The 25,656-nt window shown below is 47.6% G+C and overlaps 1 protein-coding gene, 1 non-coding gene and 1 pseudogene across 3 annotated transcripts; 1 reads left to right on the top strand and 2 right to left on the bottom strand.

Annotated features, from left to right (window-relative positions):
* Positions 1-193: 193 nt before the first annotated feature.
* Nucb1 (nucleobindin 1) lies at positions 194-23,889 on the bottom strand. Of its 2 annotated transcripts, none has more exons than XM_045134146.1 (13): positions 23,793-23,889; positions 23,232-23,361; positions 19,849-19,956; positions 16,915-17,047; positions 9,841-9,944; positions 8,615-8,800; positions 7,152-7,242; positions 2,673-2,731; positions 2,337-2,429; positions 2,167-2,259; positions 1,674-1,844; positions 1,238-1,334; positions 194-968 (listed from the first exon to the last, which is right to left on the bottom strand). In XM_045134146.1, the coding sequence occupies exons 2-13, from the start codon at positions 23,349-23,351 to the stop codon at positions 856-858; spliced, it is 1,368 nt and encodes a 455-aa protein (XP_044990081.1). In that variant the 5' UTR covers positions 23,352-23,361; positions 23,793-23,889; the 3' UTR covers positions 194-855. The 2 variants fall into 2 exon arrangements, with proteins under 2 accessions (XP_044990081.1, XP_044990080.1); XM_045134145.1 differs by lacking the exon at positions 23,793-23,889 and adding an exon at positions 23,590-23,783.
* Positions 13,142-14,993, top strand: LOC105945033 (annotated as a pseudogene).
* LOC123454956 lies at positions 14,219-14,357 on the bottom strand. Its single transcript, XR_006633596.1, has one exon. It is a non-coding gene; the product is annotated as a small nucleolar RNA SNORA2/SNORA34 family (small nucleolar RNA).
* Positions 23,890-25,656: the final 1,767 nt, after the last annotated feature.

Genomic DNA, 25,656 nt, shown 5'->3' on the forward strand with positions numbered 1-25,656 from the left:
GGTTTCCTAAGAATCCTAACACCCTGAGACTACAGGTCAGCTGGGGCTAAAGTAAGTCTTACTCCAAAAAAACAAAAAACATAATAATAAATACAATAAAAAGCCCTTGAATGACCTATAAAACAATGCGAAGATTCAGACGGGTGACAGGCAGGTGGGTCTTCTAAGCACAAACACAAGGTCACAGCAGCTCTTATTTGCACCAGGCTGTATTTGGATGGAACTGGAGCACAGGGCAGGACACAGCAGGGACTGCAGATGAAGATGAGGCCCACCAAACTCCAGGGTCTCGCACACAGGGCTGAGAGACTGGGACCTGGGCGAGGGCTGGGGCCACCCTGGGTACTTTCTGGTGCCATAGGACAGGGTGATGGGAGTCAGGCAGTCAGGGTGAGGTTGTCAAGGCAGTAGCTGAAGCCAAGGATCCAAAGGGGCCCATCGGGCCCCAAGACCTCCAGCCATCTACAGGACACTGAGGTTAGTGTTTCCATAGATAGCAGAAAGTAAGAGTGACCCACAGGATCTGGGAACAGGACTGTGGCACAGTGGAATCTGGGTCAGCTGACAAGCTGGGACAGAAGGCAGGCCTACAGCAAGCACTGACTTCATCCTCTCCAGCCAGCAACTAAGTGGACTAGAGAGAAATCAGGCCCCGTGGAGGGGGACAAAGAACAGAACCAAGACCAGGGGACTAGGAGCTCTGATACCAGCAGATGGGAGGCCTGTGCAGCATGGTGGGGTGTGGCACCTGTCCCCTCTTCCAGGACATCATTCAGGTACCAGCCTCCTCTGGAAGACAGGTCACCAAGCTTCCATTGGCCAGCTTTTTAGGGGCTGGGTTCACTGGCAGGTAGATCATAGCTGCTGAGAATCCACCTGAGGCACCTTGGGGGACTCTTCTGGAACCTTCTTTTCAGAAGCATCCACGTCCTTCTGGTCTCCTGCTGGAGCCGGGACAGGAACATCATCTGCAAAGGAAGAAAGGAAGGCTGATGTGAAACAGGGGAGTTTCCTGACTCACAGGGACCTGGGATTCCTAGCCTTCCTCCCTCACATCCAAGGATCCAGACCTATGCCCTCCTTCCTCAGACACTGGCATCCAGGACCCCACCCTCCTTCAGACCCAGATATCCCTAATGCAGCCATCTGCTCTCAGGCCCAGGGATCCCAAACAATCCATCCCAGCCCTCCCTCAGATCCATGATTATGTGAGTCTCCCTGGACAAAGACAAAGTACCTGTGTCTGCACGGAACTGGAGATGTCCTTCAGCGTTGGAGGGCGGGACATTGCCTTCCAGCTGTTGCTGCTTCCTCTGCTCCATGTGCAGAACAGCCTTCAGGAGAGGGACAGCCGGATAAGAGGTTATTGAGCTGGTGTTCCAACATACTCAGGTCTCAGTCCACAAATGAGATTCCATAGCTACCTGCTAAGTGGCTGCCTCTTCCCCATAGGCCTCAGTTTCTGCCTGTGACAGGGAAGGCTCCATTGAACCCCCTAGCATGGCTTCTAAGCCTGACCCCTCCTTCTTACTGCCCTTATTAAAAATGGCCACCATAGTAGCCAACGATGGGGAAACATCTGCCAGTACTAAAGACGGCGGTTGCATTTCAGAATCTACCACAGGTAGCCCCTCTGAGTCCCAGAGGATGACCTAGGTTCCCCAGATGGTCACCTGCTGCAGCTCTCTCTTCTGGGCCTCCAGGCGGTCCTGGGAGCGCCCCAGAGCTTCTGTTTCCTGGCTGAGGCGCTGGGCCTTGGCATTCAACTCTGCCTCTCGGGCAGCAAGTTCCTCCTCAAAACGTCTCAGCTCTTCCTCCGTGTAGGCCGGGTGCATCTCCACTGTCTACAGGCCAGGGACAGGGATTGTCAAAGGTCAACGGGGAACTTCAGCCAAGACCCTCATGATGGAGAAGGATGTACCAATGGAAGTGAGAAACAGGTGAAAGGCCTGGGCCAAGTGACCTGATATGAAATGAGGTGTGCAGTGCAGTAAATGGAGACAGAATCTGAGTCAGAGACAGGAAGTGGATAGGCAGAGAACCAAGGATAGAGCAAGAGAGACCAAGAAAGGGGGGGGGGGGTTGAGAGAAAGGAGATAGACTGACCCCCCGAACAACGTAACTAGAGGGTAAAGTTTAAGGCCTAAACCTACAGCACGTCCTCACCTCCCATCCTTCCCCAGTGTCCCCAAACTCCTTCCTCTGTGTAGATGCCAAGAATTCCTCCAGGGTCACGAGGCGGTCCTGATTGGTGTCCACCTGAGGAGCCAGAGGAGGATCAGGAACAGAGCCGACTGAGCCCCATGCTCCCTACCCGCGTCTGATCCTCCTCTCACGTTCTTCATTACGTGCTCGCGCATGCGCAGTCGCTCCTCTTCCATCTCCCGCATGTCATCTTCCTCGTTCTTAGGGTCATACACCTTCTCTAGCTGCAGTTCAAGGGAGAAGCATCACATATGGGGAAGCCCAGTCAAACCCCTCACACCCGGCACACCCTAGACTTCAACCGCCAGCAGGCTAGCACGTGGGGTTGGCCACGGCTTCCGGTAACTTGTTTTCCAAGGGGCTGCTGGGAGTGGTAGTTTCCTCTGAACTCCCACTCAGGGAAGACTTGGAAGATCTTGAGGGGCCAGCTTTGTGACCAATATGGTCTACTGTCCCAATACACTCACCTCTTTGGTAAAGAGTGCCTCCAACTCTTGCTCATCAAGCACACCGTCACTGTTAATGTCTGAGGGACAAGATTGCAAAGTATCTTAGAGGAAGGAGGGTAGGATGTATCTGGTCCCAAAGGACAAACTGGTGAGGGAATTCTGGGTGGATGTGGGACATGTTATCAAAGACAGAACTAAAATGGTGGCCTGTAATTTTCTGCATTCTGTTTTTTTGTTTTTTTTTTTTTTTTGAGGTAGGGTCTCACTATAGCCCAGGTAACTATGTAGTTTCAGACTGGCCTTGAACTCACAGCGATCTGCCTAACTCTGCCTCCACAGTGCTGGGATTACAGGTATGCACCACCATGCCCAGCACAATTCATTCTTGAGGGTCTTAAGGATGGAGTAGGAAGCCGGGTGTGGTGGTGCACGCCTTTAATCCCACCACTAAGGAGGCAGAGGTAGAAGGACTGCTGTGAGTTCAAGGCTACCCTGAGACTACAGAGTGAATTCCAGGTCAGCCTGAGTTAGAGTGAGACTTTACCTCAAAAATCAAAAAACAAACAAAAAAAGAATGGAGTAGGGAAGTCAGGCCCACTGTAAAACAGGACTCTATATATAGTGCCTGGGTACAGCGTCAGTCCTTGTCCTCAGGATCCAGGTGTCTTATGACTTCTGCCTCACAGAAAACCTAGCTGCTAGTATTAATGCCTGTGGCTGGAAAGTTCCAAGTGTCATGGGCTACAGTAAAAGATTCTCCATCCTCCCTCTGTCCAGTCCAGAGCAGCTACTGCTGTCTCCATGGATCTGATCTTGGTAGAAGGCCTGCAAATCCAGTGGTTAATTTTCTGCCTTGATTATCTGCTCTTGGCTTCCAAAACTTCCTGTCCACTCGAGCTGACTCAGTCTCCTTTGTCAGTGGCCAGCTCTATTCTCTTTCTGAGCCCTAAGGTATTCGGTACAACCCAGGCTCAGGCCTGGCAGCATCTACTTTACCTCTCTGTTCAGTCAGTATAATCTAGTATGGTGGTTACTAGCCATATGACTTGATTACATTTAAAATGATTAATTAGTGGTTGGAAAAATGGCTTAGTGGTTAAGGTGCTTGCCTGCAAAGCCAAAGGACCAAGGTTCAATACCCCAGGACCCACATAAGCCAGATGCACAAGGTAGTACATGCATCTAGAGTTTGAATGCAGTGGCTGGGAGGCCCTGGTGTACCCATTTAATCTGTCTCTCTCTGCTGGGTATGGTGTTGCACATTTTTTATGCCAGCACTCAGGAGGAAACAACTAGGGCGTGGTGGCAGAGGTAGGAGGACTGCCATGAGTTCAAGGCCACCCTGAGATGACATACTGAATTCCAGATCAGCCTGAGCCAGAGCGAGGCCCTGGCATGCCCATTCTCTCTCTCAAATAAAATAACATAAAATAAAATAAAATAAAATAAAATAAAATAAAATAAAATAAAATAAAATAAAATAAAATAAAGATCTGGGGAGATGGCTTAGCAGTTAAAGGCACTGACTTGCAATCTGATGGCCTGGGTTCTACTTCCTAGTACCCATGTACTAGATGCATCTGGAGTTTGTCTGCAGTGGCAGGAGGTCTTGATGTACCCATTCTTCCCCACCCTCGTTTCTTCCCTCCCTGTCCTGCTCTGCCAGCAAATGAGTAAATATTTTAAAACAAAAGGGGAGACTGGGAAATGTCTCGTGGTTAAAGACACTTGCTTGCACAGCCTGTAGGCGCCAGTTCAATCCCCCAGAACCCACATAAAGCCAGATGCACAATGTGGTGTATGCATATAAAGTTCATTTGCAGCAACAAGAGGCCTTGGTACACCCATTCTCTCTCTCTTGGGCTAGAGAGATGGCTTAGCGGTTAAGGTGCTTGCCCGTGAAGCCCAAGGACCCATATTCAACTCTCCAGATCCCACATTAGCCAGATGCACAAAGGTAAGGCAAGTGCAAGGTTGGCCATGCCCACTAGGTGGCACAAGTGTGTGGAGTTCGATTTCAGTAGCTGAGGCCCTGATGTGCCAATTCTCTCCCTTAAAAAAAAAAAAAAAAGGTGGGCATGATAGTACATGCCTTAATTCCAGCACTGGGAAAGGAGAGGTAGGAGGATCATTATGAGTTCAAGGCTAGCCTGAGACTACAGAGACAGTTCCAGATCAGCCTGGACTAGAGACCCTACCTTGAAAACAACAAAAACAGCCAGATAGGGTGGCTCAAGCCTTTAATCCCAGCACTTGGGAGGTAAAGGTAGGAGGATCACCCTGAGACTACATAGTGAATTCCAGGTCAGCCTGGGCTAGAGCAAGACACTACCTCAAAAACCCAAACCAAACAAAAAATCCAAAAAACAAATTTAGAGCTGGGTGTAGTAGTACATGCCATTAATCCAGGCACTCCAGAAGCAAAATGGCCTAGATATCTATGACCTCACAGTGCCTGACAATTCCTACACAAGACCATCATAACGGGAAGAAAAGATGATGGCTTCAAAATAAGAGAGAGACTGATTGCAAGGGGGAGGGGACATGATGGAGAGTGGAGTTTCAAAGGGGAATGTGAGAGGAGGGAGGAAATTACCATGGGATATTGTTTACAATTATGGAAATTGCCAATGAAAAAGTAAGTAATCAGGAAAAAAAACAAACCAGGTGTGGTGGTACATGCCTTTAATCCCAGCACTCGAGGGGCAGAGGTAGGAGGCTCACCATGAGTTCAAGGCCAGCCTGAGACTACAGAGTGAATTCCATGTCCACCTGGGTTAGAGTGAGACCCTATCTTGAAAAACGGAAATTAAATAAATAAATAAAGTATCTTTTAAAAGGTTTGTGTGTGTATGCCGGCTGTTGTGGCACGCGACTTTAATCCCAGTTCTGGGAAGATAGAGGTAGAAAGAGGATCAGGTGAGTTCAAAGCCGACCTGAAATTTCATAGTGAATTCCAGGGCAACTTGGGCTATAGCGAGACACTACCTCTAAAAACCAAAGGATAAAAATAAAAATTTTTTCACTTGCCTGTGAAGCCTAAGAACCCTGGTTTGAGGCTTGATTCCCCAGTACCCAAGTAAGCCAGATGCACAAGATGATGCATGCATCTGGAGTTTGTTTGCAGTGGCTGGAGGCCCTGGTGTGCCCATTCTCTCTCTCTCTCTCTCAAATAAATAAATAAGGGGCTGGAGAGATGGCTTAGTGGTTAAGCACTTGCCTGTGAAGCCTAAGGACCCAGGTTCAAGGCTCAATTCCCCAGGACACACATAAGCCAGATGCACCGGGAGTTCCTTTGCAATGGCTAGAGGCCCTGGTGCACCCATTCTCTCTCTCTCTCTCTCTCTCTCTCTCTCCCTCTCTCTGTCTGTTGCTCTCAAATAAATAAATAAATAAGCAAATAAAAATTTTTTAAAAAATGATTTTTTTTTTTTGAGCCGGGCATGGTGGTGCATGCCTTTAATCCCAGCACTCTGGGAGGCAGAGATAAGAGGATCACCGTGAGTTCTAAGCCAGCCTGGGTTACAGCAAGGCCTTACCTTGAAAAAAACAAAATAAAACAAATAAAACTGTTTTTTGGTCTGGGGGAACTTTTCTGCTTGCTTCTGTTTATAGTTTGGGGTAACTTCTCACTTTGATTACATGTATGATTTTTCCTGTGGTATTTCATCTACACATGTGTATTTACCTTACACCCCAGATCTATCATGTGGATGAGTGCTCTCACTAACTCTAGGTTTGCTATCTGTGTAATTTCTTTAAACCTGGGATAACCACGAGTGTATCTTTCTTCATTACTCATTTCTCCTGAGTTTCTTGGTCTCTGCTTTGTTTTTCCTTGAGCCTTACCATTTGCCCTCAACCTTTCCACAGGAAAACACATGGCAGATGCCGTGCAGGTTCCTTCCACGTCTCCTTGCATATACACCGACGTTCTATCTCCCACCTGCTTGTGGCCCTACCTCAGTCTTTCCTTGAAAGCCTCAGTTTAACTCCCTCCACATGCTTGTAGTTCTATTCCAATTTCCCCCCAAAACTTCAATTTCTCTTAAATGAACCTTATAAACTATGTAGTATTTCTACATGAGAGCGTATTTCTTACTTCCCATGTATTTGTGATCCTGCTCTAGCCTCCCTTCCTAGACCCCAATCTCCCTTAAAGAGACTGCACAATTTGTGATTTTCCCCTAAATAAACTTAGAAATTCCTAATTTAACCTTGAGTCTAACTTTATTCTTTTCTTTTTTTTTTTTTTTTTTCCCTGAGGCAGTCTCACTCTAGCTCAGGCTGGCCTGGAATTCACTATATAGTGTCAGGGTGGCCTCGAACTCATGGCTATCCTCCTACCTTGGCCTCCCTAGTGCTGGGATTAAAGGCATGTGTTACCATGCCCGGCTTTATTCTCTATTAAAGGTAGGACAAAACTTGAGGTTCATAAATTCTTTGGATCCTTCTGAACTCCCAAATCCTGCACCACTTGGACACTCCCCACCTTACCATGCAGTATGAAGAAGGTCTTGGGGTTAAATCGGTTGGGGTCCAATCCATCCAGCTCCTCCCACACCTCTTTTAGCTGAGCTTGGCTGCCCTGTGCAGAGACAGATGGGAGGGAGCTCATGAGCAAGAGTTTGAGGGCCATGAAGTCAGGTAGGATAAATCTGGACCTTCATCCAACTCCAACCCATCAAACTACAATTTCCTTCTACCCAGGTGGGGTGGCAAACACCTTTAATCTCAGCACCCGGAAGGCAGAGGTAGGAGGATCACTGAATTCCAGGTCTCTAGGTGGTTTTTAGCCTATGGAAGCAAACGCATTGTGTTTACAAAACACTCTATGATTCTTCTGACACTGTGTTTTGAGAAGAAAGACATCTGGTACCTGATCTATAGCCTCAAAGTAGCAACTTACCTCCTGCTTCTGAGTAAGTTTTTGTATAGGCCATTATTTGTATAAACTCTGCATGAACCCTGTATATACTGACCAACTTTATCTTATAAATCTTATAAAATACTGATTTTGACACCCTTTCCAACTTCAGTTCCTCAACACCAGTCATTCAGGTCCTACAACAAGTTCTGATGGTGCCAACATAAGTCAGCCTAGTGTAGAATTAGATCCTGCCTCAAACAAATACAACTTACAGCTCCCAACAGCCCCTGGACCAGTGATGCACAGCCATTCTAGGCCTCCTGGGAGTTGTAGCTCCTTATGTGCTTTAATCTTTTAAGAAAAATTATTTACTTATTTATTAGAGACAGACAGAGGGAGAGGGAGAATGGGTGTGCCAGAGCCTCTAGCCACTCCAAATGAATTCCAGCTGCATACACCATCATGTGCATCTGGCTTAAATGGGACCTGGAGAATTGAACCTGGGTCCTTAGGCTTTGCAGATTAACCACTAAGCTATCCCTCCCTCCAGCTTGCTTTTTGTTGTTGTTGTTGTTTTTCAAGGTAGAGTCTCACTCTAGCCCAGCCCAGGCTGACCTGGAATTCACTATGTAGTCTCAGATGGCCTCGAACTCATGGCGATCCTCCTACCTCTGCCTCCCAAGTACTGGGATTAAAAACATGTGACAACACAATCAGCTTTAATTTTTGAGGTAGGGTCTTGATCAAGCCCAGGCTGACTTGGAATTTACCATAGTCTCTGGGTGACCTTGAGCTCATGTCAAACCTGCCTCTGCCTTCCTATTTCTGGGAAATTCATGGGCTACTATACACAGCTTTCCTTTTCTTTCTTTTTTTTTTTTTTGTTTGTTTTTGAGATCGGGTCTCACTCTAGCCCAAGCTGAGCTGAAACTCTTTCAGTAGTCCCAAACTGGCCTCAAACTCATCATGATCCTTGTATCTCTACCTGCCAAATGCAGGGATTGAAGGCATGTGCCACCATGCCCAGCGCCCTTGCTTGAACCCTCTTTCTGGGAATTGGACAAGGTAGGGCATACATGGGGAGCCTTACAGGGACGTTGACTTTGGGGTGTTCACGGTGTCGGCGCTGTTGCTCTTCCAGCTTCCTCTCAGCCTCCTTCCGCTGCTCCTCTCCCAGTGACTCCAGGTAACGCCGTCTCTCATGTTCCTTGAGCATCTCGTAGCGTTTGAATTCCTCATGATGAGCCTCATCATACTGAGCAAGGTCTCGGGTGGCCTGCACACAGGCGCTGTGGCTAAGTCACCCAGCCTGACCTCACTTTCTTGGCCTGGGCCTGCCCACCAGACACCGGACACCCTCCACTTGTTTGTTCAAAGCAGTAGTGATTGTGAAAGAGCAGCTTGGACGTCAACTTTTCAAGTCCTTGACTTGCTTAAGGTCTCAGGGATAAGGAGACATGCGGATGAATAAGGAAAGCGACACAGCTTGGGTGGTCAAGGATGGGAGATCTCAGCCGGCGTGTTGGTGCATGCTCATAAGGCAGAGGGAGGAGGATCGTTACGAGTTCAAGGCCAGCTGTCTTAGTTGCATTGGCCACTGAAATAAGTGACCACAAACTTAATGTAGTAAAGTGAAGCCACTTTACAACCTTATAGTATAGAGGCCAGAGGTGTGACCTTAGCTCAGGATAATCATCTTGACTTCAGATCCTCAATTTAACTATACTTGCCAAGTCCCTTTCTACCACTGAGTCACACGCCCCCAGGCCCTCACTGTGGATTCTAGGCAGAAGCTCTACCACTGAGCCATCCTCTCAGCTCCTCACTATGGATTACAGGCAGGAACTCTATCACTGAATTTCATCCCAAGCCCCATACAAAGTCCTTTTGGCCATGCCTGGTGACACTGTCACTGGTTCTGGAGTTAGGACAGATACCTTAAGAAGACACACGGTCCCAGACAGGCATGGTGACACAGGCCTTTAGCCTGTGCTACAGTGAGACCCTACCTCAAAAGGAACCCCCCCCCCAAAGAAGACACAGGGTCCCACCACGAGGACATGGAGGGGGTGACCCCCACTAAGCCATATGAGCCAGACAAAGCAGAGAGGGACACAGCCAAGTCTGAGGAGCCACAGCCTGAACTGCCAATACACTGCTTTCCTGTGGAGAAGCGGGAAGGAGTACAGAACCCACCCAGCCCATGCAGCAGCCACCCTCCTTCCCCAAGAACACCAGGATGCAGGGAGAGCAGCTATGGAGTCCAGGCCGGGTTCCCTCCTCCCCCTCTGCCCAGAACCTCAGCCCTCACTGTACCGTCTGGATCAAGAGCTCTAGATCTCGAGCCTCAAACGTGTGCTGGTTCTGAGGGTCCAGGTGTTCAAACTGCTTCAGGAGGTTTAGGTGATCCACCTGTACGTCTAAAGGAGAAGTCAAACAAAGCAATGCATATGTGGCCACTCAGTCTGAATCTCCATCTCAGGACATAGAAGCTCCAAGGGAAGCTGGGGAGGGCTTGGAGGAGACCCAGCTGGACCTGGGGCAATCTCAGAGGGCATTCTGTATGGGGTGATCCCACCACTGACTCTGATACTTGAAACAACAATAATCATGACAGTATCCAATGCATGGAATGCTGGGCATACACCAGGTCTTGATCTGGACACTCTCCCAACCAAATACTAGCCAGGCCCAACCCTGCTAAGCTTCCAAGATCAGAAAGAACAGAATGGGTGCGTTCACTCAGCGTGGCAGGGATATAGCGTGATCTTCACACTCTAAACAAACTCCCTGATTTGTCACTACAATCTGAGGATGCAGTTATTTGTTATTATTTCTTTGAGATAGAGAATGGATGCAAGGCCTCTTGCTGCTGCAAACAAACCCCAGATGAATGTGCCACTTTGTGCTTCTGGCTTTATGTGGATACTGGAGAACTGAACTTGGGGCTGGAAGGCTTTGCAAAAAGCACCCTTAACTGCCAAGCCACAACCTCCAGCCCTGACATGGGGTTTCTTTTTTTTTTTTTTTTTTAATTTTTTATTTATTTATTTGAGAGCGACAGACATAGAAAGACAGATAGAGGGAGAGAGAGAATGGGCGCGCCAGGGCTTCCAGCCACTGCAAACGAACTCCAGACGCGTGCGCCCCCTTGTGCATCTGGCTAACGTGGGACCTGGAGAACCGAGCCTCGAACCGGGTTCCTTAGGCTTCACAGGCAAGCGCTTAACCGCTAAGCCATCTCTCCAGCCCCCGGCATGGGGTTTCTATGGTTATCCTTGATCTAAGTGTTTTGCCACTCTAGGTGCATGCACATGTGTGTGCAGTCCCGAGGCAGATGTCCTGTGTCTCCTTAATTGCTCTCCACCTTACAGGTGAATATTGCCACATACAGGAACTCAGGTCCTCATGCTTGGGTGGCAATCACTTTACCAACTGAGCCATTTCCTTACCCCTATTTTCACTTTATTTATTTATTTATTTATTTATTTATTTATTTATTTATTTATTTATTTGAGGTAGGGTCCCACTTTAGCTCAGGCTGACCTGGAAAACACTCTGTAGTCTCAGGCTGGCCTCAAATTCACAATGATCCTTAATACCTCGGCCTCCCAAATGCTGGGATTAAGGGTGTGTGCCACCATGTCTGGCTGCTTTACTTTTGATATTAACACAGAATCTCACTAAATTGCCCAAGCCTTTGAGCTTAATCACTAGTTCAGGCTTTGATTGAACTTGCCATCCTTTTGCCTCAGCCTTTCAAGTATCTGGGATGACAGGCATTGGCCATTATGCCCACCTAAATTTTTCTACCTGGTACTGGCAGGAGGCGTGTCCTAGCAGATACCAGCATTTATCACAAAGGTGCAATAATAAAACATCATGAACATTAAAAGGGACAAAAGAGGCTGGAGAGATGGCTCAGTGGTTAAGGTGCTTGACTGCAAAGTCTAACAACTTGGGTTCAATTCCCCAGTACCCACATAAAGCCAGATGAATAGTGGCACATGCTCCCTGACCAGCCAGTCTCCCTAATTGTGGAGCTCTGGGCCAGTGAGAAACCTGTGGAAAAGGAGGTGAATGGTGTTCCTGAGGAAGATACCGGACATTGATCCCTGGCCTCCATATGTGCACAAAACAAACTGAATAAACAAATAGGTATATTACAGATGAGATCATTATATTTAAATGTAGGTATTTGAAAGAAACATTAGCCACATGCAATCCCAGCACTTGGGAGGTGGTGACAGGATAATTGAGTTCAAGGCCAAGACAGGTGTGGTGGTGCAAACCTTTTATCCCAGCACTGGGGAAGCTGAGTTGGAGGCCAGCCTGGGCTACCAAGTGAGTACCAAGTCAACCTGGCTTGGAGTCAGATCCTACATAGGGGTGTGAGGGGGATAAAAACAATTCAAAAAAGAAAGAGCTGAGTTTGGTGACATACACCTTTAATCTCAGCATCTGGGGAGGCAGAGATAGGAGGATCACCATGAGTTTAGGGCCACCCTGAGAGTACATAATGAATTCAAGGTCAGCCTGGGCTAGAGCAAGACCCTACTTCAAAAAAAGGGGGGGGGTGCTGGAGAGATGGCTTAGCAGTTAAGGTATGTGCCTGCAAAGCCAAAGGACCTTGGTTTGATTCCCCATGACCCATGTAAGCCAGATGTACAAGGCTGTGCATGTGTCTGGAGTTTGTTGCAATGGCTGGAGGTCCTGGCACACCATTCTTTCCCTCTCACATACATAAATGAAAAAAAAAAAAATTAAAGCAAATAAGTAAATAAAGTCAGGCCGGCATGATCCCAGCACTCCAAGGCTCAGCTGGGAGGATTGCTGTCAAAGTCAGCCTGAAGGTACAGAGTGAGTTCTAGGTCACTTGAGCTAATGTGACAATGTGCCTCAACACAAAACAAAACAAAAACCCACCACAGTAATGTCCCTGTGAAATTGTGCCAAGAAGGAAAAAGCCCAATCAATGACTTGGAGAGATGGCTCAGCAGTTAAATGCACTTGTTTGTAAAAGGCCTGAGGCCCCAGGGTTCCATTACAATCATCTACATAAAGCAGGATGCAAAGTGGTTCACATATCTGTTGTTATGTTTGCCACAGCAAGAGACCCTGCTAGGCACCAAATTAAATTAAATTTTATTTTTAAAAATTTTTTAAATTATTTATTTATTTATTTATTTGAGAGCAACAGACACAGAGAGAAAGACAGAGAGAGAGAGAGAGAGAGAGAGAGAGAGAGAGAATGGGTGCGCCAGGGCTTCCAGCCTCTGCAAAGGAACTCCAGACGCGTGCGCCCCCTTGTGCATCTGGCTAACGTGGGACCTGGGGAACCGAGCCTCAAACCGGGGTCCTTAGGCTTCACAGGCAAGCGGTTAACCGCTAAGCCATCTCTCCAGCCCAAATTAGATTTTAAAAAGAAGCCAGATGTGGTGGCACAGGCCTTTAATCCCAGCACTCGGGAGGCAGATATAGGAGGATCACTGGGTGTTCCAAGCCAGCCTGAGAGTACAGCATGAGCTCCAGGTCAGCCTGGGCTAGAGTGAGACCCTACCTCGAAAAATAGCAAACAAACATCAAAGGGGATGCCCATGCCCCACAGCTGCTTCACATGGAAGGTGAGGTTTATGGGCGGGGGATGTAGGCCCAATGGAGAGACCTGAGGGCAAGAGGACTGCTAGGTCTGGATCACTTTGCCATTGATTGATGACCCTGGTGATGTGAAAAGGTTGGCAAGGGCTGGAGAGATGGCTTAGTGGTTAAGCGCTGGCCTGTGAAGCCTAAGGACCCTGGTTCGATGCTCGATGCCCCAGGACTCACATTAGCCAGATGCACAAGGGGGCGCACACGTCTGGAGTTCATTTGCAGAGGCTGGAAGCCCTGGCGCGCCCATTCTCTCTCTCTCTCTGTCGCTCTCAAATAAATAAAAATAAACAAAAAAATAAAATAAAGAATTGTCTTCTAAAAAAAAAATGGTTGGCAAGTGGACAAGGGTAGTTGAGAATTCTTTTTTTATTTTTTTGAGGGAGGGTTTGACTGTAGCCCAGGCTGACCTGGAATTCACTCTACTCTCAGTCTCATTACAGCGATCCTCCTGCCTGCTCCTCCCAAGTGCTGGGATTAAAGGCATGCTCCACCACACCCAGCTTTGTGGAGAATTCTTTTGCTTTATAAGGAAAGGTGGTAACAAGTTCACGATTAGAGACAACTTTTCCACAATCGAGGTGAGCCTCTAAGTAAGTAAATAGATAGTGGTGTTTTTACAGAGGAAATAAGCCTTATGGGCTGAATTGGACTAAGGTCCCAGAGCGGCCACAGTAGCAGAAATTAGTCCATCTCCATGTTAGGCTGACTGACATTCCCCTTTCTGAGGCACCTGGATTATTATATATATATTTTTTTTTTTTTTGAGCATGCACTCAATTTTATTTGTAGCAGCTAGAGGCCCTAGCGTGCCTTTTCTTCTCTATCTCTCCCTCCTTCCCTCTCACCTCTTTCTCCCTGCTTGCAAATAAATAAACTTAAAATTTTAATTTATCCACCCACATTTATCATCCACAGCTCAGCTGTTTCTTTGGCTATTTTTCTGAGACAGGAGTTCAACATTAGCCCAGGCTGTCCTCCAACTCTCAATCCCTGCCTCGGCCTTACAAGTGCTAGGTCACAGTGATGGGTGACACACCCAGGCACATGTTTCTTTCTAATGAATTAACCATTACATTTCCAAATCTCTGAAAATGGCCACCAGACCATAGAAAGACATTTCTTTAGGCTCCTGCTTGACACCCAACAGCTTCACCCAACTGCCGGCCTTGAATTAGGATTTTTTTAATGGATTTTTTTTTTTAAGGAGACAAAGGTTTTGTTGAATTTCTAAGTGATGAAATTAAAGGAGAAAAAATTCAGAAGCATGAATCTCTCCCAAAGATGTCTGGAGGTTGGGAGCTGGAAGCGAATGGGACAGAAGCTAAATTAGTGCAGAAAGTTGCTGGCCTGTCACTTTCAACATTCACAACATCCTGCCAACATGTGGCAGCGAGGAAGAGCCTTCACAAGGGCAGAGGCTGAAGAGCAGGAGCCTGAACTGATGTCAACTCCCAGTTTTGCGACTGAAGTTCTAAAGAATGGTGCAAAGGCCCTTGTACTGGACTGTCACTATCCGGAAGATGAGATTGGACAAGAGGAGGCCGAGAGTGACATTTTCTCTGTCAAGGAAGTTAGCTAGCTTTTAGGCTACTGGTGACTCTTACTGGAAGCATACTAACTACACATTCAAAGCTGATTCCCTGGACTGGGCTCTGTATGACCACCTAATGGATTTCCTTGTGAATCAAGGGGCAGACCACACTTTCCCTGATGAGTTAGAAGAGCTCAGCACAGCCCTGGAGCATCAAGAATACCTTACCTTTCTGGAGGACCCCAAAAGTTTTATCAAGGGCCAGCAGAACTGTTGGAGACACTGAAGCCCTTACTTTTTTTTTTTTTTTTTTTTTTTTTGAGGTAGGGTCTCACTCTAGCCCAGGCTGACCTGGAATTCACCATGGAATCTCAGGGTAGTCTCTAACTCACAGCAATCATTCTACCTCTGCCTCCCAAGCGCTGACTTAAAGGCGTGTGCCACCGTGCCCGGCTGAAGACCTTACTTTTATGACAAGCTTTAGGCCAGTGAACAAAACCTACCCTGACATCAGTATGTGCCCTGAAATGGTCATCATCCTACTATCCTACTATTGTGGAGAAAAAAAAATACAGCTGCTCCTATGCTCCCATTACTATTTGGGATTTTTTTTCCTGTACAAATCTATTTCTAGATTTTTATATAACATAATGATGGACAATAAAGTTGGTTCTATCTCCTCCAAAAACAAAGACCCACAAAAATAAACAAACAAATAAAACGGGTGTAGAGAGATGCTTCGGCAGGTAAAGCACTGGCCTGTAACACCTGACGGCCATGTCAATTCCCTAGTGCCCATGTAAAGCCAGATGCACCAAGTGGCAATGCTTCTACAGCCTGTTTGCAGGGACAGAAGGCCCTAGTATGCCCATTCCCCCTCTCCCTCCCTAGCTCTGTTTCTTTAGCTGGGTGTAGTGGCACACGCCTTTAATCCCAGCACTGGGGAGGCTGAGGTAGGAGGATCGCTTTGAGTTCAAGACCAGCATGAGCTACACAGTGAATATGACAGAATTAAGTTCCAGGCCAGCCTGGGCTAAAGTGAGACCCTACCTCAAAAAATTAAAAAATAAAAATAAAAATAAAGACAGGGAGGGAGAGGTGACTTAGCAGTTAAGGCAGTTTCCTGTGAGGCTTAATGACCAAGGTTCAATTTCCTAGTACCCACGTAAAGTCAGATATGCAAGGTGGCATATGCATCTGGCGTTCATTTGCAATGGCTAGACTCCATGGCATGTCCATTCTCTCTCTCCCAAATATATTTACATATATTTTCTTTCTTTTTCTTTTTCTTTTTCGGTTTTTTGAGGTAGGCTCTCACCCTGGTCCAGGCGACCTGGAATTCACTATGTAGTCTCAGGGTGGTCTCGAATTCATGGCAATCCTACCTCTGCCTCCCCAGTGCTGGGATTAAAGGCATGTGCCACCACACCTGGCTCCAAATAAGTAAAACGTTTTTAAAAATAAAATAGGAAAAAGTGAAGAATTTTAACAAAGTATGTTCAGGGTTGATAAAGGGGAAATAAACACAGAAAGTAACTTGAAAAAATAAAATTAAAATTAAAAAATAAAATGAAATAGGGCTGGAGAGATGGCTTAGTGTTTAAGTGCTTGCCTGTGAAGCCTAAGGAACCTGGTTCAAGGCTCGATCCCAAAGGACTCATATAAGCCAGATGCACAAGGTGGTCCATGCATCTGGAGTTCATTTGCAGTGGCTGGAGGCCCTGGTACTCACATTCGCTATCTATCTGCCTGCCTGTCTGTCTGTTGCTCTCAAATAAATAAATAAAAATAAAAAATAAAAATAAAACAAAATAGCTGAGCTGAGTGGCACATACCTTTCATCCCAACACTTGGGAGACAGAAGTAGGATTGCTGAGTTGAGACCAGCCTGGGCCTAGAGAGTGAGTTCTGGCTCATCCTGGGCTACCGTGGACCCTGCTTCCAAAAATAAAATAAAATAAAAAAAGTAACAAAAACAACCTAGCCGGCTGTGGTGGTGCATGCCTTTAACCCCAGCACCTGGGAGGCAGAGGTAGGAGGACCACTGTGAGTTCAAGGCCACAACAGTGAATTCTAGGTCAGCCTGTGCTAGAGCGAGACCTTACCTCGCAAAACAAAAATTAAAATTAAAATTGAACAAACAAACCTTTCACCTGCCTGGCACACGGAGGTGGGGTTGCCCTGCCCATGCCCCCACCCCTGCTCACTGGGCTCCTGCTCAGCGTCCATCTTGGCCTTGAGCAGCATCCGTAGCCGAGACACCTCCTGTCTCTTGAGCTCATCCAGCTTGGTGCGGACATGGTGGCTGACGAAGTCCAGCTCTCGGCTCAGCTTCCCACTCTGCCAGGATGGAGGGGGGATACCAGTGCATGAGGCTGGGGCCAGAGGGGGTGTGCTGGGCATCCTCACCCCACGATCTGTCCTTTCTAGTCTTCTTGCCAGCTCTCTGATGCCCGTATCTTCCCTGCTTGCAACTGCAGATTCCACAGGACCGGAATAGAGCCCACCCCTCAGCCTGGCAGTGAAGGCCCTGTCTAGCTGTGAGGGTCCAGGTTCCAGCACACGTTGAATCATATGTCCCGCTGCAGCAGCAATAACTGGGCATAGGCTCCCACACTTACAAGGTTGCTTCCTACCACACAGCCTTTGCATACACTGTTTTCCCCATGGGGATGGTACCTCCCTGGGGCATCCTGGAACTTCCCCCCAGCACACACAGACTGGATGCTCAGTACAGCTTCTTCTGTTGGCTACGTCTATTACCAGAATGACTATGTCTGCTTCAGAGTTGACCCCATCCTTCTCCTGCTCACATACTCCCAGGGTCTTCCAGTGTCTCTCAGCTTAGGACCCAAGTCCCTGACTATGTCAGTCATGAGGAGCTGCCGGTGAGTAACTGCAGGGACCAGGAAGCTCAGATTCTGTGTTTGAAATGCCACTCCCAGGCTGGAGATAGCTCAGAGGTTCAGGAGCTTGCCTGCAGAGCCTTATGACCTGGATTTGATTCCCAAATACCCACATAAAGCCACGTGCACAAGGTGGCACATGTATCTGGAGTTCATTTGCAGTGGCTAGAGGCCCTGACATGTCCATTCTCTCTTTATCTGCCTCTTTCTCTCAAATAAGTAAATGAAATATTAAAAAAAAAAAAAAGAAGAAGGGTGAAGAAATGGCTTAGTGGTTAAGACGCTTGCCTGTAAAGCCAAAGGACCTCAGTTCGATTCCCTGGGACCCATGTAAGCCAGATGTAGATGTACAAGATGGCGCATGCATCTGGAGTTTGTTTGTCGTGGCTGGAAGCCCTGGTGTGCCCATTCTCTCTTACTCTCTCTCTCTGCCTCTTTCCCTCTCTCAAATAAAAAAAAAAACAATTTAAAAAAAGAAAAGAAGGGCTGGAGAGATGGCTTAGAGGTTAAGGCACATGCCTGCAAAGCCTAAGGACACAGGTTCGATTCTTCAGGGCCCACATAAGCATGGTGGCGCATGCATCTGGAGTTCTCTATTCATACACCCATCACAGACACACCCATACTGACATGTAGTCACCTTAATCAGGTATATCATTCCCCCAGATGTCTCTTTCATCTGTCAATCTGTCCGAGGTCCCTTTCAAGCTTCTCCAGCACCTACCCTCTGCTCTTTCTGTGACTTCTCAGTACACTGGGACACATGCCTGTTTTTCCCATCCCCAGGGAGCATGGCCCTTGCAGACAGAGCAGGACAAGGTGACTTCACAGTGATAGAGCCCATCAGTACCCACTTGCCCTAGCTGATGTTCACATTAGAGGCATGTCTTCCCTAGAGTGGGGTACAAAGGTCTGGATTCAAATACCAGCCCTGAACCTCTCTGTGACTCAACCTTTCCTGTTCTGGACTCCTCAGAACCTGGGACAATGTCGCTGCTGCCAACACCACTTAGGATGGGCTCATGGCAGGCCTTCTAAGTAACCACATTAGGAGCCAGATTATCCTAATCCCAGCCCTTGAGAGGCAGAGGTAGGAGGATCACCCTGAGTTCAAGGTCACCCTGAGACTATATAGTGAATTCCAGGTCAGCCTGGGCTACAGCAAGACCTTACCTCAAAAAATAAAAATAAGAGCTAGTGGTGCACGCCTTTAATCCCAGCACTTGGGCGGCAGAAATAGGAGGGTCACCATGAGTTTGAGGCCACCCTGAGACTACATAGTAAATTCCAGGTCAGCCTGGGCTAGAGTGAGACCCTACCTCGAAAAACCAAAAAAAAAAAAAACAAAAAAAAAAACAATAAAATAAAATAAAAATAAAGTACCTACATTGGGACTATCATTGACAGGGAAATGGGGCCAAGGCGTGGTGGTGCACGCCTTTAATCCCAGCACTTAGGAGGCAGAGGTAGGAGGATTGCAGTGAGTTCGAGGCCTCCCTGAGACTACATAGTGAATTCCAGGTCAGCCTGGGCTAGAGCGAGACCCTTACCTCAAAAAACAAACAAATGGGCTAGAGAGATGGCTTAGTGGATAAGCGCTTGCCTGTGAAGCCTAAGGACCCCGGTTCGAGGCTCTATTCCCCAGGACCCACATTAGCTAGATGCACAAGGGGGCGCACGCATCTGGAGTTTGTTTGCACTGGCTGGAGGCACTGGTGCGCCCATTCTCTCTTGTGCGCTCTCTCTGTCACTCTCAAATAAATAAAAATAAAAAATATTTAAAAACAAACAAAACAAACAAAAAACACAGGGAAATGTCAAATCACACTATCGGTTCCAGTGAGGGAAACCAAGGCACAGAGAGGAGTGCCATCTCCCAGCTCCAGAAAGATCACACTGCTCAGTGGTCTGATGTTGAGCACACTGGATCACTCCTTGGGCTTCTGTTTCCCCAACTAGACAGTGGTCCTGCTTGTCCATCTTTGGGGGACGATTGAGTTCGGACAGATGACACCCTACAAGGACTAACACTGTCTCTTTACACATGGGAGAACTGAGGAACAACAAAGTGAGATCCCACAGCAGTGAGGGGTAAAGATCAAGACCTGCCCACCTGTGTCCATGTTTAACCACACCACTGGGGTTCCCCAGGCTCCTTCCCAGCTATGTGAGCTATGTGGTTTAGCCCCCATTCTGCCAGCAAGCATGTACGTCTGCACCCCACGCAAAGAGCACCTTGATGTCTTCGGCATTGGCGGACTGTAGCTTCTCCCGGAAGTGCCCATCTGTCTCCAGCACTGTGATGACTTCCTGCAGGTATCGGTGATAATACAGGCCTGTGTCCTGAGAGACAAAAACTGATATAACATGGGGCTAGGGAGATGGCTCAGCAGTTAAAGCCATTTGCTTGCAAGACTGCTGACTAGAGTTGGAACCCGCCTTAGCAACCAGGTGAAGCTGGATGCAAAGTGGGCACATGTCTATAGCTGAAAAGTGTCAGGCTGGGTGTGGTGGCACACCCCTTTAATCCCAGCATTCAGGAGGCAGAGGTAGGAGGATCACTGTGAGTTCGAGGCTGCATTGAGAATACAGAGTGAATTCCAGGTCAGCCTGGACTAGGGTGAGACCCTACCTCAAAAAAACAAAAAATAAAAATAAAAATAGTGTCTACAGCAATGGGAGATGGACTCAGGAGAACCTGGAAGCTCACAAGCAGAAGTATCCAAACATCAAAAGAGATTCTGTGTCAAAATAAAGTGGAGGAAACCAAGCATGGTGGTGCACTCCTTTAGTCCCAGCACACTGGAGGCAGAGGTAGGAGGATCACAGTGAGTTCCAGGCCACCCTGAGACTACATAGTGAATTCCAGATAAGCCTGGGCTAGAGCAAGGCCCAACCTCAAAAAAAACAAAACAAAACAGGCAAACAAACAAAACTTTGGGCTGGAGAGATGGCTAAATAGTTAAGGCCCTTCCCTGCAAAACCTAAGAACCCAAGTTAAATTTCCCAGAATTCACATAAGGCAGATGTATATGGTGGTGCATGCATGTGGAATTCATTTGCAGTGGCCGTGGTGAATCCATTTTTTCTCTCTCATAAATAAATAAGTAAAAATGAAACTTTTTTTTTTTTTTTAAAAAGAGCCTGGCGCAGTGCTGCACACCTTTAATCCCAGCACTAGGGAGGCAGAGGTAGGAGAATAGCCATGAGTTCAAGGCCACCCTGAGACTACATAGTGAATTCCAGGTCAGCCTGAACTAGAGTGAGACCCTACCTTGAAAAACCAAAAATAAATAAAAAATAAAGAAATTTTAAAAAATGGAAGCCGGGCATGATGGCGCATATCTTTAATCCCAGCACTCGTGAGGGACAGGTGGGAGGATCGCTGTGAGTTTGAGGCCACCCTGAGGCTACATAGTGAATTCAGGTAAGCCTGGACTAGAACTCACCTGGATCCTCCTCCTACCTCTGCCTTTCCAGAGCTGGTATTAAAGGTGGTATTAAACAACCTACACACACACACACACACACACACACACACACACAGATAATAATGATAAAAATAAAAAGCTATTTTTTAAATTTAATTTTGGTCTTTCAAGGTAGGGTCTCACTCTAGCCCAGGTGGACCTGAGACTATGTAGTCTCAGGCTGGCCTAAACGCATGGTGAACCTTCTACCTCTGCCATGAACTCCAGATGCATTCAATACCTTGTGTATCTGGCTTATGTGAGCACTGGGGAATCAAACTTGGGTCCTTAGGCTTCACAGGTAAGTGTCTTAAACACTAAGCCATCTCTCCAGTCCCAAAAACCTTTTTACATTAAAAAAGGGGGGGGGGGACTGGATAGATGGCTTAGCAGTTAAAGTACTTGCCTAAGGACCCAGGTTGGATTCCCCAGAACTCACATAAACCAGACGCACATGGTGGAACATGCATCTGGTGTTCCTTTGCAGTAGCTAGAGGCCCCAGCACACCCATTCTCTCTCTCTCAAATAAATAAATAAATAATAATTTTTTTTTCCAAAGGTCTGGAGAGATGGCTCAGAGGTTAAGGAGCTTGCCAGTGAAGCCTAACTACCAGGGTTTAATTCCCCAGTACCCACATGCATGCCCATTCTCTGTCTCTCTAGCCACCCCCTTCCTTGAAAATAAATAAAACAGCCTTCCGTGTCTCCAAGGACTTCACAGAATAGGAAACTTTAACATCCTAGGGGAGGCTATGTCACAGAAGATATTGAAATGACCTGTCTGCAGAGGTACCAACTTGCTCATTACTGGGGAGTTATATGAAGATATAAAGAATAAAAAACAAAGCCACATAGCGGTTAAGCGCTTGCCTGTGAAGCCTAAGGACCCCGGTTCGAGGCTCAGTTCCCCAGGTCCCACGTTAGCCAGATGCACAAGGGGGCGCACGCGTCTGGAGTTCGTTTGCAGAGGCTGGAAGCCCTGGCGCGCCCATTCTCTCTCTTTCTCTCTATCTGTCTTTCTCTCTGTGTCTGTCGCTCTCAAATAAATAAATAAATAAAAATTAAAAAAAAAAAAACAACAAAACAAAGCCACAAATCTGGATGTTGCCAAATCCTCTCTCTTTTTTTGGGGGGTGGGGTGGGGTTGAGGTAGGGTCTCACTCTTTAGCCCAGGCTGGCCTGGAAATTACTATGTAGTCTCAGGGTGGCCTTCAACTCACAGTGATCCTCCTACCTCTGCCTCCCAAGCGCTGGAACTAAAGGTGTGCTCCATCACACCCAGAAGAGAGAGAGAAAGTGTGTGAGAATGGGCACGCCAGGGCCTCTAGCCACTGCAAATGAACTGCAGAGGCATGAGCCACTTTGCACATCTGGATTTATGTGGGTACTGGGGAATGGAACTCGGTTGTTAGGCTTTATGGGCAAGCACTTTAACCATTAAGCCATCTCTACAGCCCTGTGCATTCCACCTCTGGAGGTTGAGGAGATGGCTCAGTGGCTAAAGTCTACCAGCCACCCACAGTGTTCATTTGCAGGGCAAGAGACCCTGGTGGGCATCCACTACACACACACACACACACACACACACACACACACGGACAAATTTTTTTTATTTTTTATTTTTTGGTTTTTCAAGGTAGGGTTCACTCTAACCCAGGCTGACCTGGAATTCACTATGTAGTCTCAGGGTGGCCTTGAACTCATGGCGATCCTCCTACCTCTGACTCCCAAGTGCTGGGATTAAAGGCATGCGCCATAACGCCAGAAATTAAATTTTTTTAAGTTCCTAAAGGTTTCCCAGGGTTTGATAAACACCTGTTGGAATGAATAAGTCTAGCAGTTTCAGGAATCCTTTTTAAATTTAAACTACAGTTCCCATGAGCTCCAAGTAAGAATACCCCAGCGATCCAGCTTTGACTGCCCATGGCACTACTGGGAAATGTAGTTTGTTTTGGGTTCTAGTTTCCCTCTTAGGAAGGTATTTATTTCCACATCTTCAAGAGGCTGGTTTTCCACCAAATCGCTACCGCAAAGGATGGCAAGTAGGTAGCGACAAAATGGGGCAGAGAGGCTCACCTAGAGTTCCACCCACCCCCAAGGGACACCAGTGCAAACGCTTGGCCAGAGCGCAGGCCAGGGTCACTCACCGGGCTCTCCGTGGCAGGGCTGTTCTGGCCGGGTGACCCTCGTTCCAGAGGGACAGCCAGCGCGGCACTCAGCGGCAGCAGGAGAAAGAAGAGCGTTTTGCGGGGCCCAGAGGGAGGCATGGCGGCTGGCCTGTACAGAGATGGAGGATGACTTTTGGTTTCGAGACAAGGTCGCATGAAGCCCAGGCTGGCCTCGAACTCTTGCTTCTACTTCTTCCACCTCTCAAGCTCTAGGATTGCAGGCATGCACCACACTGCACCCGACTAAAGGATGGCCCATCCCCTATGTAAACCAACGAGTATGCATCCTTCGTAATGCCCGCATATCCACAAACGAAGACTCCAAGCCTTTGGTCACCTGGAACCCACGATGCCAAAGCCAGCGTGCCCTTCCTGAATCTCAGGTCCAAAGAATCGTGGTCCGGGCACCCACCACTCCTCCTTCAGAGTAGAGAATCCTTCTCCCTACAACCCAGATTTCAGGCCCTAGGCCTGCGGTACGCCCAGATCCTGGTACCCCACGGCGCCTGGACCCGGAAGCCAGCGCCACGCGCCCCTCACCTCTCCCGGCACAGAGGGCGTTTTCCGGGCCAGGACCTCCGCGGCGGTTCTGGAGCTCTCTCCTAAACCACGCCCCCACCCCGCCCGCATCGCCGAGAACACGCCCCCTAGATGCTGATTGGTCCACGCTGGCTCCGCGCACTTCCGCTTGCGTCTAGCGGGCCTGGGCTCTTTGAGAAGGTGAGGGTTTATTCTCGAAAAATTTCTCAGGTGTCTCACAACCGGGCACTCTCTAAGCAACGCTTCCGGTTTTTTGGGGTGGGGGGGCGGTAATTGAACGACATTCAAAGAAAAGTACAAGTTAAGTGAAAAAGAACAGAGCCGGGGGCTGGAGAGATGGCTTAGTGGTTAAGCGCTTGCCTGTGAAGCCTAAGGACCCCCGTTCGAGGCTCGGTTCCCCAGGTCCCACGTTAACCAGATGCACAAGGGGGCGCACACGTCTGGAGTTCCTTTGCAGAGGCTGGAAGCCCTGGCGCGCCCATTCTCTCTCTCTCTCTCCCTCTATCTGCCTTTCTCTCTGTGTCTGTCGCTCTCAAATAAATAGATAAAAAATAAAAATAAGAAAAAAAAAACAGAGCCGGGTGTGGTGGTGCTCTTGGGGGCAGAGGTAGGAGGATCTCCGTGGATTCGAGACCACCCTGAGACTGCCTCAGGAATTCCAGGTCAGCCTGAGCTTGAGTGAAATCGTATGTCAACAACAACAACAAAATTTTTTTATGATATTGGCTGGAAAGATGGCTCAGCGATTAAAGGCTTTTGCTTGAAAAGCTAAAGCCTGAATGCCCAGGTTTGATTTCCCAGTCAGTACCCACAAAATCCAGATGCACATAGTGGCACGTGCATCTGAAGTTTGTTTGCAGTGGCCAGAGACCCTGGCGGACTCATTCTCTCTCTCTCTCTCGAAAATAAAAATAAAATGTTTAGTGGTTGAGGCGCTTACCTGCAAAGCCTAAGGACCCAGGTTTGACTCCCTAGTACCCACATAAGCTAGATGCACATGGTAGCGCATGTGTCTGGAATTCTTTTGCAATGATTAGAGGCCCTGGTCTGCTCATCCCCTCTCTCCCACTGCCACTGTCTCAATAAATAAAAATTAAAATAGTTTTAAAAATAGCTATAGAAAGCCAGGTATGGTAGCTCAGCCTTTAATCCCAGCACTTGAGAGACAGAGGTAGGAGGTGTCATGAGTTCAAGGCTACCCTGAGACTACATAGTGAATTCCAGGTCAGCTTAGGCTAGAGTGAGACCCTACCTTGAAAATCAACCCCCCCACACACAATAAAGTCATTAAAACAACAACAATAATATGGCTGGGTATGGTGGCACACACCTTTAATCCCAGCACTTGGGAGGCAGATGTAGGAGGATTGCCATGAGTTCAAGGCCATCTTGAGACTACATAGTGAATTCCAGGTCATCCTGGCCTAGTTGAAACCCTACCTCGAAAAACCAATAATAATAATAATAATAATAATAAAGATAAATAATAATAAAAAAAAACAGGAAGTGGTGACTCAAGCCTAATTCCAGCACTCAGGAGGTTGAGGTAGGATTGCAGTGAGTTTGCCAGCCTGGAGCTACAAAGTTCCAAGTCAACCTGGGCTAGGGTGAGAGAGACCCTGCCTAGGGAGAAAAAAAAAAAGGGGGGGGGTCGGGGAACTACAAGTCCCTGGAGGCATAGGAAAAGGAAAAAAAAAAAGAGGACCTCTTTGCTGCTGTGCCTCATGGGAGTTGTAGTTTTCGCATTAATTTCTGCTCCATAGTATTGAAAGACCAATGCTTTTTTTTCTTTTTTCTTTTTTTTTTTTTAAGTAGGGGCTCACTCTTGCTGACCTAGAATTCACTATGTAGTCCCAGGGTAGCC

This window comes from Jaculus jaculus, chromosome 14 (assembly GCF_020740685.1).
Source record: "Jaculus jaculus isolate mJacJac1 chromosome 14, mJacJac1.mat.Y.cur, whole genome shotgun sequence".
Classification (NCBI taxonomy): domain Eukaryota; kingdom Metazoa; phylum Chordata; class Mammalia; order Rodentia; family Dipodidae; genus Jaculus; species Jaculus jaculus.